This window comes from Pimephales promelas, chromosome 18 (assembly GCF_988280905.1).
Source record: "Pimephales promelas chromosome 18, fPimPro1.hap1.1, whole genome shotgun sequence".
NCBI lineage: Eukaryota > Metazoa > Chordata > Actinopteri > Cypriniformes > Leuciscidae > Pimephales > Pimephales promelas.
In genome coordinates, this window is record NC_142786.1 from 8,307,559 (window position 1) to 8,321,154 (window position 13,596).

Genomic DNA, 13,596 nt, shown 5'->3' on the forward strand with positions numbered 1-13,596 from the left:
TTTATCAGCTTGACGGTGCTGGCTATCGTGTATCTTTCATAAGGCATTTTACTAACATAAGGCATTTTACTAACTATTCGTGTATCTTTCACAATCAGGCAGCAATGTCAACATAGATGAATGTATAATATGATAATGAAAACGGTTAGTGAACCAGACTGAACAATTTCAGCGTAATGGGCCTTTCACACAGGACGTGTAATGCGCTACGCTATGAAACCCATTCATTTCAATGGCTTGCGCCGCGCAAAGATGTTTTTTTGCTGCGTCAACCAAAGCTTAAGCGCACCATTGACGTCCTCGTGCGCACGCCAGGGTCGAAGTTCAAAATAGTTCACCTTTTGCCACTGCGCTCTGTGACGATTACCAGCGCGGCCAATAGAAACGGGACATCCAAACAAGCACGGAAATCAAAATGGATAAACGGCAAGTACTATGTGTCGGAATTTCCTGAACTGTACGATACAAGTTTGAGGTCGTATAGGGATATGTTATAGATATAGATACGTAGGGTTGGGTATCGTTTGAATTTGAACGATTCTGATTCCGATTCCGATTCCTTGTTTCGATTCCGGTTCCTAACGATTCTCGATTCCGATTCTTTTAAGAGGCAGGGTCAAAAAAGTTTAGCTAACCTTGCTAACCAACGGCCTTTCTGAAGGAAATAATCCTTTCTGAAGGAAATACTCCTTCTGTCACAAATACTCCTTTTGTCCCAAATTTTGCATTTTGCCGAGATTTCTTTATTTTTAGAAAAGTGAAGCCACACTTTGGATCGCCAACGTAAGCTACTCATGTTCGACTCGCGCGGTTATGCCAACACTTCCGGTAGCCGCTTCTTCATTGGTGTTGTTCAGCGGTTTCTTCTTCCGCTCGGCGGACTGTGAATATCGAAACTAGGAATCGAAATTTTAACTTTTGAACGATTCCGGGAAAAACGAAAAGTTAGTCTCGGTTCCAATCGATACTCGATTCTCGATACCCAACCCTATAGATACATTAGATATGGATATGATATCGATATGTTAATGATGACATATAGATCTCCCGCTTAAAGTTTTTGAAAACTCCGCCTACTTTGCTCTGGCATAGCGCAGCGCAAAATCACGTTGTATCTGAAGAGCAACGCTGAACCCATTCCGCGTCCTGTGTGAAAGGCCCATAACAGTTTGTGTTGTGCTGGAGGCAGGTTGTTTTTTGGTGTTATCAGGCTCACGTCATTAGATGCAGTGCCATCGAATAGACTGTATATAAAAAGGAGAGAGGCTCGGGAGCGCGCATGCATGTCACATCCGATGGATTTCGCAGAAAATCCGAAAAGGAGACTTCACATAGAAATACTGGCCTTCAGAGGTAATAGCAAAACCCGGCAAGTGGATCATTGTAATGTGTGATTTTAACCCCTTCACACACAGGCAATAAAAAAGGAGTCCTTTAAGAAGAAAAGTTACATATAGCACCTTTAACAAAACCAGTTTGGTTCTGTACACACTGCATAGACTTTAGTAAATGTGGTTGCCACTTCTGTAAATTACGGAACAATGTGTGCAGCACAGGATTAAGCACAAAAAAATGTTACTTGACAACCAAATGTAACTGCAGTGTGTAAGTAACCCGAAGAGATCTAGAAGTCTCAAACTCAAAAGTCACAGAAATATGCAATCAAAAGTCAGAAATTTCAATATGAACACATATTTTGAATCAAACTCTCACAAAATCCAAATTATGTCAGCTATGCAATAGACATTCATTTTATAAAGAAATAACTCATTTGACACTACTTTGGGAGAAAGATCCAAGACAAAGTTGATAATTAAATAGTTTCCTGATCTAAGAGCAAAAAAGCTCCTTTGTCATTTTATAGATAGAACTTTTTATTGGGTCTAAGAAATAGAGCTCATTGCGTTATGTGCAGTTTGTATAACAATTTGCATTGCACTGAAGCTGGTAGTTACAATGATAGTGGGTGTTAGCTGTGGCCCTGACTCTACACTGAAATAGATGGATAGAAAGAGAGAGAATGAAAGAGAGAGAGAGGAAGCGTTGCTGTGGGTTACCACTCTATAGAGGAGGCACTCTTCAGAGCTGCTTTCTGCGGCAGATGAGAAAATGTGTTTTTCTGTGTGAGTGTGTATATGACAGTAGGAGTAATAGTGAGGACAGTGTGTGTGTGTGTGTGTGTGTGTTTCTGCAGAGATAATGACCAGGTTCTGGAGGCTGAAGCCCACGAGGCCTGTCATTCAGCACAGACTGTGTCACACAACACAACGTGATGCCTTAATGTGAATGTGTGTGTGCACATTTGTATTCATGAGTGTATTTCTAATTTTTTGCTAAGTGAGATGCAACATCAATCATAGAATGTTTGGGGTTGTTATTATTTTTTTTAAAGAAGTCTGTTATGTTTTTGAAGAAGTCTATTCTCACCAAGACTGCAATTATTTGATCAAAAATACTGTAAAAACAGCAATAATTTTGCAGTTATAAATATGACTACAACACAAAATAACTGCTTTAATTTATATTTTAATATATTTTATATATTCCTGTGGTAAAAATTAATTTTCAGCAGTCATTATATATATAAGTACAGACCTTTGAATGTTAGTGTATATGTACATAAATATATACTGTACAGTATATATAGTTTAGGGTCCAGTTCTCAATATTAACTAATTTCTTATTAGCTTGCATATAGGATCTTGGCTGTTTATTACTACTAATAAATCACAAATTAATATCTTATTCTGCATGACCATATTCAACATCCCTAATCCTACCAATACCTAAACTTAACAACTACCAACTAACTATTAATACACAGTTATTAGGAGTTTTTTGAGGCAAAATCTGTAGCTTATAGTGGATTAATAGTGAAAATCTGAACCTAATCACAAGTGTGACCATATATACATACATAAAAACATATATACAATATATATATTATGAAGAGTTCAGATGCAAAAGCCTCTAAATGCCATTTGAAATTTTCTTCTAAAATGACCATTTTTATCAAGCTTGTATATTTAAGTTCAGTAATTTCACTTAAATGACAATTAATAGGTAATCTTCATTGACATTTAAGTGAAATTACTGAACTTAAATATACAAGCTTGATAAAAATGATCATTTTATAAGAAAATTTCAAATGGCACTTTTGCAGGCTTTTGCATCTGAACTCTTCATATATATATATATACAGTATATATATATATATATATATATATATGTGTGTGTGTGTGTGTGTGTGTGTTAATTAATGATAACTTTAGATAACTTTATCAAATATTGCACTCCCTTATTTTAACATTTCATTAATTTTTTCCATTTCAAAATAACCCAGATCCCAGTCTGTCAGTGTAGGTGTGGGAGGAGCTATCGCTGACACATGTCTCACAGATGTTTTTTCTCTTGTGGTGGGATTGCCAAATCAGTGCAAAGGCTTTTTAAAAAAAGGCCCTGTGCTCCACCCTGCGGGCCCCTCCATGACTTTACGAGCCTCCCAAAAACTAGGAGTAAACAGCGTAGCAAATGGCCGATAGTGAGTGGAGACACAGTCGTCTTAAAGTATTACGTGTCCATCTGCACTCTCTGAGTATTTCCCACTTGATGATTTTTTGTCACTTTGGTAAGGAAGGAACTCTGTAATGTATACATTTCTATGTTTATCTTCTAAAACTTAAATGTAAAGTAGTGAAGAAAGAGAAAATGTACTTATAAACTGGGTGGTGGGAAAGAAAGAGCAACTAAAAGAAACAAAGAAAACAGAGGGGATGTCTGAGAGTTAAAGATAATGGCAGGAGGAAACAGGCCAGGCCATGAGATGACTCTGCCAGACTGTTTACTTTGCAGCAAATAATCATTGTACACACACGCCGTGCACACGCACACACAACCCCCTGTACAGTGGTGGTCCTATCTAATGGTACCACTGAACTTTACTGTGTTGTATGATTATAATCGCTGCACAGGTTTCTCTACAAATGATAACGTGACGTTGCTTTTGTCTTGACAAAGCCTTGTCTAAAATTTTACCATTTAAAACTACAGTACGCACACAAAACCGTAATAGCATGGTGCTTTTTGCAAGGGTTACTTTGTCTTCCCACGCAATCCATTTGATGTAATTAAATGGCCTTAGAAGCCTATGTCTAAATTGTTCCCACTCATTGGTAAAGAATGGATTCCCAAAGCCTGACAAGAGATAAAAACAAACAGTCATGCTGCTTTAAGATTGTGCCTGTGGTCTGTCCTCTCACAATCTCCTTCCTTGTGTGTGTATGGGGTCAGATCAGGCTCCAAACAGCTGACTGGACCCGTGTGTAATTGTTTGTGTGTGAGTAAGAGTATGTAAGAGTCTGGAACTTTAAAGGAAGTTTAGTCACATGAACATCAGTCTGCGCTTCCCGGCTGATCATATGGTTGTGTTCAAATCAAATGGTGAAAATATATAACCATAAGATCCTCAGACAGAAATATGTTCACTAACGCTCTTATAAAAAAGACTATTTAAGTTAAGTCTAGCTTGCAAATAAAGAAAGTGCCAGCCTCATAAAACTCCTCCCTTTTTTTGCTAGACTGTTTGTGTTGGAGCCTGTGGGCCTGGCACGAAAATCATATTCCCTAAAGTAGACGAGCAATCATGAGTGCCGGTTCTCTGCTGACGCTCTCTAAAGATCTACACAGAAAGCGTGTGTGTGATTTTTAGTGGCATGATGTCATGGAAAGACCTGCAAATCAAACAGACCTTTATATGTAATGATAAGAGTAAGTGTTTAGGGTATGGGAAGATTTATTAAAGCCGGTTTCTGCTTCAGAGTAAAATAAATAAATACTACATAAATAAAAAGGGAACTGCAATCCTCTTTCCCAATTGTGACTTTACTTCTTGTAATTACCGATAATAATAATAATAATAATAATAATAATAACAATTTAGGTTTACAATGGGATATAGTTTAAAATGCAATAAAAAACTGTATATTAAATCAATGTATACAAAACCATTCAAGATTTCTTTGTTTTAAAGAACATATTTTTTTGCTTTTTCAGCAAGAACACTAAATTATTAATTAATTATTAACAATTAAATGTTCAAAAAGTGACAGTGAATACTTTTACACTGCTTCAAAAAAATTATGTTCTTTTGAACTTCATTTAAAAGAATCACAGTATGCACAAAAAATATTAAGCACATTGGTTCTCAATTATGATAATAATAAATACATTTAAAGTTACTTAAGCACCAAATCAGCATATTAGAATGATATGATTTCTGAAGGATCATGCGACACTGAAGACTAAAGTAAGGATGTTGAAAAAATGATAAAAAAAGATTCATCTTTACTTCAGTCTTTAGTGATCCACAAGATCCTTCAGATTATTTTTTTGACCTTTATTTAACCAGGATAATCTCTTAATCTCAGGATTAAAAATGTCTTTCACAGGAGTGTCCTGGGCAAGAATTGGCAGCAGTTACAATCACAAACTTACAGATCAAAATAACAAATTAAAAATTAAAACACTTGCAATTGCACATCGAGTCTTCTTCAAGTGACGAATAATAGATTTAAAATGTTCCCTAGACACCAGAATTTGGAGTAGATTCCATTCAAACGGAGCTGCATACATATAAAAGCCCGTTTCCCAGTTCAGTTCTGACAAATGGAACAGAAAGAGTATAACAATTTTGAGACCAGAGGGAATATTTCCCAACACTTTTCTGTTGAATCAGAAAAATATCATTCTAATTTGCTGATTTGGTGCTCAAGTAACATATATTATAAATTCCAATAATATTTCACAATATTAGTTTTTTTACAGTATTATTTATCCAATAAATGCCAACTTAATGTTTTTGAAAGAGGTCTCTCATGCTTTTGATTGCTAGTGTGGTTAAAAAAAAAATTCATATCATATCTCATTGTAAACTTTGTCTTAGACATTCTCCTAATTACCTTTATTTTTTTACTCTGAAACTGAATTCTATATAGATTTGACAGTCCAAGAACATGACTAACACTAATGTGAGCAAACGAGGACTAGGTTTCACAAGCAATCTCAAAACAATGTCATCTTCAGACCTGTCATCACTCGACCATAAAATCCTGCTTAATCATGTGTCATAGTAGTAAATTGGGTCAAAGATAATATTTTGATTGCTGTCCATCCTTAAAACTACAAAAGCTGCCTTTTCATTCAGTCATATGGTTTTCCCAATGTTCCCTAAACCATCCCATAGATAGCTTGAATTAACTGAAACTTAAAAAGATAATTCATCCAAAATGAAAACAGTCATAATTTACTCACCATCATGTTATTCAAAACCTGGCGTTCTTTCTTCTGTAGAAGAAGATATTAAAAGAAGATATTTTGAGTAACGTCTGTGCTTTAGTCCATACAATGAAAGTCAATGGTAATCAAAACTTTCATCAAAATTCTTCTAAATATAATTTGTGCTCCACAGAAGAAAGGCGGTCTCTCAAACACAAATAAAGCAAGAAAATTGAAAATTGAAATAAATTGTGGTCACAGGTTAGTTATTTTTAATAAATTGTGGTCACAGTCAACTATTATCTTCGACTTTTACCTCAATAAACTCCTTATTAAGAGTTAGTAAGGTAGTTAAGTTTAGGTATTGGGTAGGATTAGGATTAAGGGATGTAGAATATGGTAATGCAGATTAAAGCATTAATATGTACAAATAAACAGCCAATATCCTAGTAATATGCATGCTACTAGTTAAGCAACTAGTTAATAGAGAGAATTGGACCCTAAACTAAAGTGTTACCGAAATTATTATGGCTTCGATTCGATTCAAAATCTGTGGTGGTTTCTGAAATTAGCAACAGTGAGTCAGCATTTGCTAGGTTCTTATGATTCATGGCAAGCTGGAGTCTGATTCTAAGTATAAACCTAGCAGTGGAATTTGAGGGAGCTTAATAAAATTAATAAAAGTTTAAACCATATATAATCAGATCAAGAACTAATAATAAGGCAGAAACCGACATTTTAGAGGAAACAGTTGGAGGAGGGGTACAGAGGGTTTGATGTCAATTATCAAGCTCAAGCAGGACAGTCTCACTCTGCCCTCTGCTGGACTGAAATAATATCATCCGGTTCCACTACACTGAAATAGCAGTTTTAGTGAAGAAGGAGGCAGATAATCATCATCAACATTGGTTTTGCCTTCTAACACACTGGGAAAGAAAGCTGGAATCCTACCTTGTGAATAGCGGTCATCTTGCGCAAGAAGCTCAGCGTTCGTTCCAGACGATTTCCTGATGCGTGATGCTCTTTGTTTTCGCCCCCCTCAGCCTTTATTTGTCCTATATCCCAGTCCAGAGAGGCACTATCTATACTGTACCAGAAAAAAAAGTGAAATGGTTGCATTAAAAGTATGGATATTTGCATTAAGTATGTAAGGCCACACTTGATTTAAACACACACCTGTAAGATGAATCTCCAATCTGGTGGTACGAAACACTCTCTAGATTGCCGAACAAGAAAAAAAAAAAATTCTCATTGAAATGAAACTTAAATTCAAATAAGCATATGACATCTTAATGTTAGTTTTCGATTCAGAGTAAAGCAGATATGTCACAAATAAAGAGCAAAAACAGCAAAAACACTTTTTTTTAATTTTATTTAAACAGGGGAACTTACTCTACCACTCAAAAGTTTGGAGTTGGTAAGCATTTTAATGTTTTTGAAAGAAGTCTCTTATGCTCAACCAAGGGTGCATTTATTTGATCAAAAAATACAGTAAGTATTAATTTCTTAAAAAAAAAAAAAATCCATTTTCTGACGCCAAACTTTTGAACAGTAGTAATAAAACTTTATAAAAGATAGAAACAAAAATGTCAGAAAAAGAACCACATAGCAAATTTAAAATTGAATTCGTAATATGAATAAGCTGGAAATCCCAAACAAACTGACCATGGCAGTAGGAGCGTGGACGAGGGGCGGAGCTCTTAGGCATCTGTTGCATCATACAAAGGGTGGGGGCGGAGACACTGCAGCCATGCATCTGATTGGACTGCTCCTGAAAAAAAAAAAAAAAAAACCCAGACAAAATTGAAACACTGATAAAAGTACTGATACTGATAAAAAATACTGATAAAAAACAAATTTGCCCAAATAAAAGCAAATCATTTTGTTCAACCGTTCAAAACCTTGGGATCGTTTATTTAAAAAAAAAAAAAGATTTTATAATATCAAAATACAGTTAAAACATGAATTAAATGTATAGATTTATGTTAGATGATGAGAATAACCTAAAACGCTTCATAACCTGCATATATTCACCTCTTACACATCAGTTTGATATATGGTTTGCTCCTTTATCTGTTGCTGGTTTGAGTAAGACACGCACATTCGTTTAGTGAAGTTCAAAACAGACTAGTTCGTGGTAAATAAAAACCTTTTTTGCCATTATCCAGACCTTGAAATGACTCAAATTTAATTCCATATTTTTCAATACTTCTCCAAACTGCATAGGAACCCTGGATTCCCTATCGTAGTCACTTCGAGTTACGTCAGAAGTGACGGAGATTGGGGGTTTCGCATAGAAAGCCAATCCTCTTCGAGTATTAAAACACGAGCCAATGGCATGCAATGCCTTGGGGCTGCGGAAATTTGCATAGCGTACTCCGCCCTACTCCGTGAGTATAAAAGGAGGAAGTGAACGCAACCGCAGTATGTTTTCGCTTCGGAGCCAAGAGAACCTCTTCACTCCTCAAAGCTGATTCAAGACTCTTCGAGACGAGCGTCCTCTTCAGTGTTGGTGTGACGGCGGTACCCAGCGAGATTCTGCATTGCCTGCGATCTGTGCAGTGGTTTGCCAGACTTTGCGCTTCTCCCTGGTAGCCTCAGCGCTGAAAGAGTGAATTTCTCTCCTCTCTGTAAAAGAGCTGCACGCGGCACGTCTTTTTAAAGATGGCTCGCCCGTGCCCTTCTGGATGTGGTAGATTTCTGTCGTCATCTGATGGTCACGAACGCTGCTTTGTTTGCTTGGGCATTCAGCATGCAGCAGCAGCGTTCGTGGATGACTCATGTTCCTTCTGTGGGACCATGACCATCTCCACACTGAGGTCGCGGCTCAATGATCTCACTAGAGTGAGAGCCCCGGTCCCCCCTACTCGATCGGCTTCCTTCACGAGAGGGGGCCCGTCGACCCGGGGACCGGGCGATCTAACGGTGACGGTGTGGGATAAAGCCCCGACGATTCCTCGGGCCACACCTCCCGCCTCAGTGCGTGAGCCAGCGGGCGCTAGTTCGACTCGGTCGGTTGTCTCTTCGGCGGCACCGGCTGCTTCGAGCAGCGCCCCAGATGATGATGCGATGTCTATCACAGCATCACTAGGCGGGCTTGATTCCTCGGGAGAGGAAGATCCGGCTGCGTTGCCTCCTTCGGGAGTCCCAGCGTTGTCCGCGTCAGATCCCGAGATGACGGCCATGCTGTCTCGAGCCGCTGGGAGTATCGGGCTAGAATGGAAACCTCCATCCTGCCCCGACCTCTCACGGATGGATAATTGGTTTTTGGACAAGGCTGCCGCTGCAAAGCCACGGCCGACTCCAATACCTTTTTTCCCCGAGCTGCATGCGGAGTTATCGCGCTCTTGGGGGGCTCCTTTGTCCACTCGAGAGCGCGATCTCTCCCCCGCCTTTCCCCCCCTCGACGGCGGGGCCGCCCGTGGGTACACTGGGATGCCCCCGGTGGAGCGCTCTGTTGCGATGCAGCTGTGTCCACAGGGCGCCTCCACCCGTGGTCCTCCTAAGCACCCATCCAAAGCCTGTGGGTTCTCGTCTGCTATGGCGGCGCGATCCTACAGAGCGGCGGGACAGGCGGCCTCCGCTCTGCATGCTATGACCACTTTGCAGGTCTTCCAAGCGAAGTTGCTCAGAGACATGCACGAGGGCGGGACTGACACGACGGCATTCAAAGAACTGCGGTCCGCCACTGACCTTGCTCTCCGGGCAACGAAAGTGGCTGCTCGCGCCGTTGGTCAGGTGATGGCCACTAGCGTGGTTCAGGAGCGTCATCTGTGGCTCAACCTGTCGGATACGCGGAGCGCTGAGCGGACTCGTCTGCTCGACGCTCCGCTGTCCCAGGTTGGCCTTTTCGGCGGTGCGGTCGAGGACTTCGCCCATCAGTTCTCCACCGCCCAGAAGCAGACGGAGGCCATCAAACACATCCTGCCCCGACGACCAGCTGCTGCCTCCACCCAGTCGTCGGCACAGGCGCCTCCCCCTGCTCGCCGCCGAGGACGCCCCCCTGCGGCTCCCCTCCCTCCCGCCCGGCCCCAGCAGCAGCCTTCACCCGGGCCCCGGCGTCGAGGAGGCCGCAGGCCGGCGTCACAGCCCCCTCAGGCCGCTCGCCCCGCTAAACGCCAGGCCAAGCGAAGATCCTGACACGGGCCGCTCAGTGACGATCTCGAGTCTTTCACAGGAGGCGGTAGCAGGCCCCCTCCTTCCCCCGGTGGAGGGCCGGGGGAGAATCTTTTGTTCTCAGCTCCCCGCTGCTCACCCACGGGTGGGCAGCACCCTGAACTGGTTAAAGAAAGACTTGACATCCTCACTGAGCTCACAGACTGGAGTGAGTGCCCCCGATGCCCCAGGGTGTCGGCCCACTCACTCCTCTCTGTCTCGGAGGGCGCGGAAGGGTGCGTGTGTCGTCCCCGGGCTACACCAATCCCTTCCCCCTCTCTCGCCAGACCCCCGGCAGAACGGACCCCCGTGGAACGCTCCGCTTTCCCTGGTCCCTTCTGTCGGGGAGCGGGCTTCGACGCATCCGAGCGGGGTAACCCCTGCACGCGTGCCAGTCGACCCGCCACGCTGCCCCTCCGGGGGGACGTCTGTGGTTCACATGACCCCGTTGGCTCACTTCCTGGAAGCCTGGCTAGCGCTTCCCGGGGTATCCCGCTGGGTCATCAGAACGATCAGATTCGGCTACGCGATTCAGTTCGCACGGTCTCCTCCCCGCTTCAGGGGAGTTCGCTCCACGATAGTCGGTGGCAATGCCCCAGTCCTGAGAGCGGAGATTGCGACCCTGCTGGCGAAGGGTGCAATCGAGACGGTCCCTCCAGCCGAGGTGAGGTCCGGGTTTTACAGCCCCTACTTCATTGTCCCCAAGAAGACCGGTGGGTTACGACCGATCCTGGACCTGCGCATTTTGAACCGTTCTCTCCATCGACTACCGTTCAAAATGCTCACGGCCAAACGCATTTTCGAATGTGTTCGGTATCAGGATTGGTTTGCAGCGATCGACCTGAAGGACGCGTACTTCCATGTGTCCATCTTACCTCGACACAGACCGTTTCTTCGGTTTGCCTTCGAGGGCCAGGCTTATCAGTACGCCGTTCTCCCATTCGGGTTAGCTCTGTCCCCTCGCGTCTTCACGAAGATCGTCGAGGCAGCCCTTGTTCCCCTTCGCGAACACGGGGTTCGCATCCTGAATTATCTCGACGACTGGCTGATACTAGCACACTCTCGAGCTCAGCTTTGCGAACACAGAGACTTGGTGCTCCGGCACCTAGCCCGTCTGGGCCTTCGGGTCAACCGAGAAAAGAGCAAACTTTGCCCCGTGCAGAGGATCTCTTTTCTCGGCGTGGAGATAGACTCGGTCGCCATGTCCGCGCAGCTCACGATCGAGCGCGCGCACTCACTGCTGACTTGTCTTCGTCAGTTCGAGGGCAAGAGTGCGGTTCCACTGAAACTTTTTCAGAGGCTCCTGGGGCATATGGCATCCGCGGCCGCGGCAACGCCGCTCGGTTTGCTTCATATGAGACCGCTTCAGCTGTGGCTTCGCGATCGAGTCCCGAGGTGGGCATGGCATCGCGGCTCGCTCCGAGTCCCAGTGACTCCGACATGCCGGCGAACCTTCTTCCCGTGGTCGAACCTCAGCTTTTTACGGACGGGCGTCCCTATTCAGCGAGTTTCCAGGCATCTCATCGTCTCCACGGATGCATCTACCACGGGTTGGGGTGCCATGTGCAATGGGCATGCAGCCGCCGGCTCCTGGACGGGGGCCCAGCGCCTCATGCACATCAATTGCCTCGAGCTGCTGGCAGTACGGCTCGCCCTGCACCGCTTCAGAGCGTTGCTCAAGGGCCAGCATGTGCTTGTCCGCTCAGACAACACTACGGCTGTAGCGTACATCAACCACCAGGGGGGTCTACGCTCGCGCCGGTTGTCGCAGCTCGCCCGCCACCTCTTGATATGGAGTCAGAAGCACCTGAGGTCCCTTCGTGCAGTTCACATTCCTGGAGACCGGAACTGGGCAGCCGACGAGCTGTCTCGGGTCCGCCCTATCTCCGGCGAGTGGCGACTCCATCCCCAGTCGGTCCAGCTGATCTGGAAAGAGTTCGGGGAGGCACAGATAGATCTGTTCGCCTCCCGGGACTCAGCCCACTGCGCCCAGTTTTATTCTCTGACCTGGGGCACTCTCGGTTCGGATGCGCTGGCGCACAGCTGGCCACGGGGCCCACGCAAGTATGCGTTTCCCCCAGTGAGCCTCCTTGCACGGGTGTTGTGCAAGATCAAGGAGGACGAGGAGCAGGTCTTGCTGGTAGCCCCCTACTGGCCCACCAAGACGTGGTTCTCCGATCTCATGCTCCTCGCGACAGCACCTCCTTGGCCTATTCCTCTGAGACAAGACCTACTCTCTCAGAGACGGGGCACTCTGTGGCACCCTCGTCCCGATCTCTGGAGGCTGCACGTGTGGCTCCTGGACGGGACGAGGCAGGTTTGAGTTCGCTGCCACCTGCGGTGGCGGCAACCATCACTTCCGCAAGAGCGTTGTCCACGAGACACCTTTATGCGTTGAAGTGGAACCTCTTCGTCAATTGGTGCTCTTCTCGCGGAGAAGACCCCCGGAGATGTTCGATCAGTGTCGTGCTTTCCTTCCTGCAAGAGGGGTTGGAGCGCAGGCTGTCGCCCTCCACCCTTAAGGTTTACGTCGCGGCCATTGCCGCTTCTCATGAAGCAGTGGAAGGTAAGTCCTTAGGGAAGCACGACCTGGTCATCAGGTTCCTGAGGGGAGCGAGGAGGCTGCATCCGCCTCGTCCTCCCCTCGTACCCTCTTGGGACCTCTCGGTAGTTTTAAGTGCTCTGCAGAGGCATCCCTTTGAGCCTTTGCAATCAGTAGAGTTAAAGTTTCTGTCCATGAAGACAGCACTCCTGGTTGCATTGGCCTCCATCAAGAGGGTGGGGGACCTGCACGCATTCTCCGTTGACGAAGCGTGCCTGGAGTTCGGGCCGGCTTACTCTCACGTGATCCTGAGACCCCGGCCTGGATATGTGCCCAAGGTTCCCACCACTCCCTTCCGGGACCAGGTGGTGAACCTGCAAGCGCTGCCCCCGGAGGAGGCAGACCCAGCCTTGGCACTGCTCTGTCCGGTACGTGCTCTCCGCACCTATGTCGACAGAACGCAGTGTTTCAGGACCTCAGACCAGCTCTTTGTCTGTCATGGAGGGAGCCAGAAGGGAAGGGCTCTCTCAAAGCAACGGCTGTCCCACTGGATAGTGGATGCCATTGCTTTGTCTTACCAGCAGCAAGGCCTTCCGTGCCCCCTTGGTGTGACGGCCCATTCCACT

At 44.8% G+C, this 13,596-nt stretch overlaps 1 protein-coding gene across 2 annotated transcripts in view; it reads right to left on the reverse strand.

Annotated features, from left to right (window-relative positions):
• Positions 1–13,596, reverse strand: part of arhgef2a (Rho/Rac guanine nucleotide exchange factor 2a) — a 70,714-nt gene that overhangs the window by 39,526 nt on the left and 17,592 nt on the right. The window contains exons 5-8 of one of the 2 annotated variants that reach the window (XM_089122692.1): positions 7,939–8,044; positions 7,450–7,489; positions 7,225–7,360; positions 6,310–6,342 (exon numbers count right to left, since the gene is read on the reverse strand). In XM_089122692.1, coding sequence (XP_088978818.1) covers positions 6,310–6,342; positions 7,225–7,360; positions 7,450–7,489; positions 7,939–8,044 — 315 coding nt within the window. The remainder of the gene's footprint in view (positions 1–6,309; positions 6,343–7,224; positions 7,361–7,449; positions 7,490–7,938; positions 8,045–13,596) is intronic. The other variant, XM_089122693.1, reaches the window with a different exon arrangement.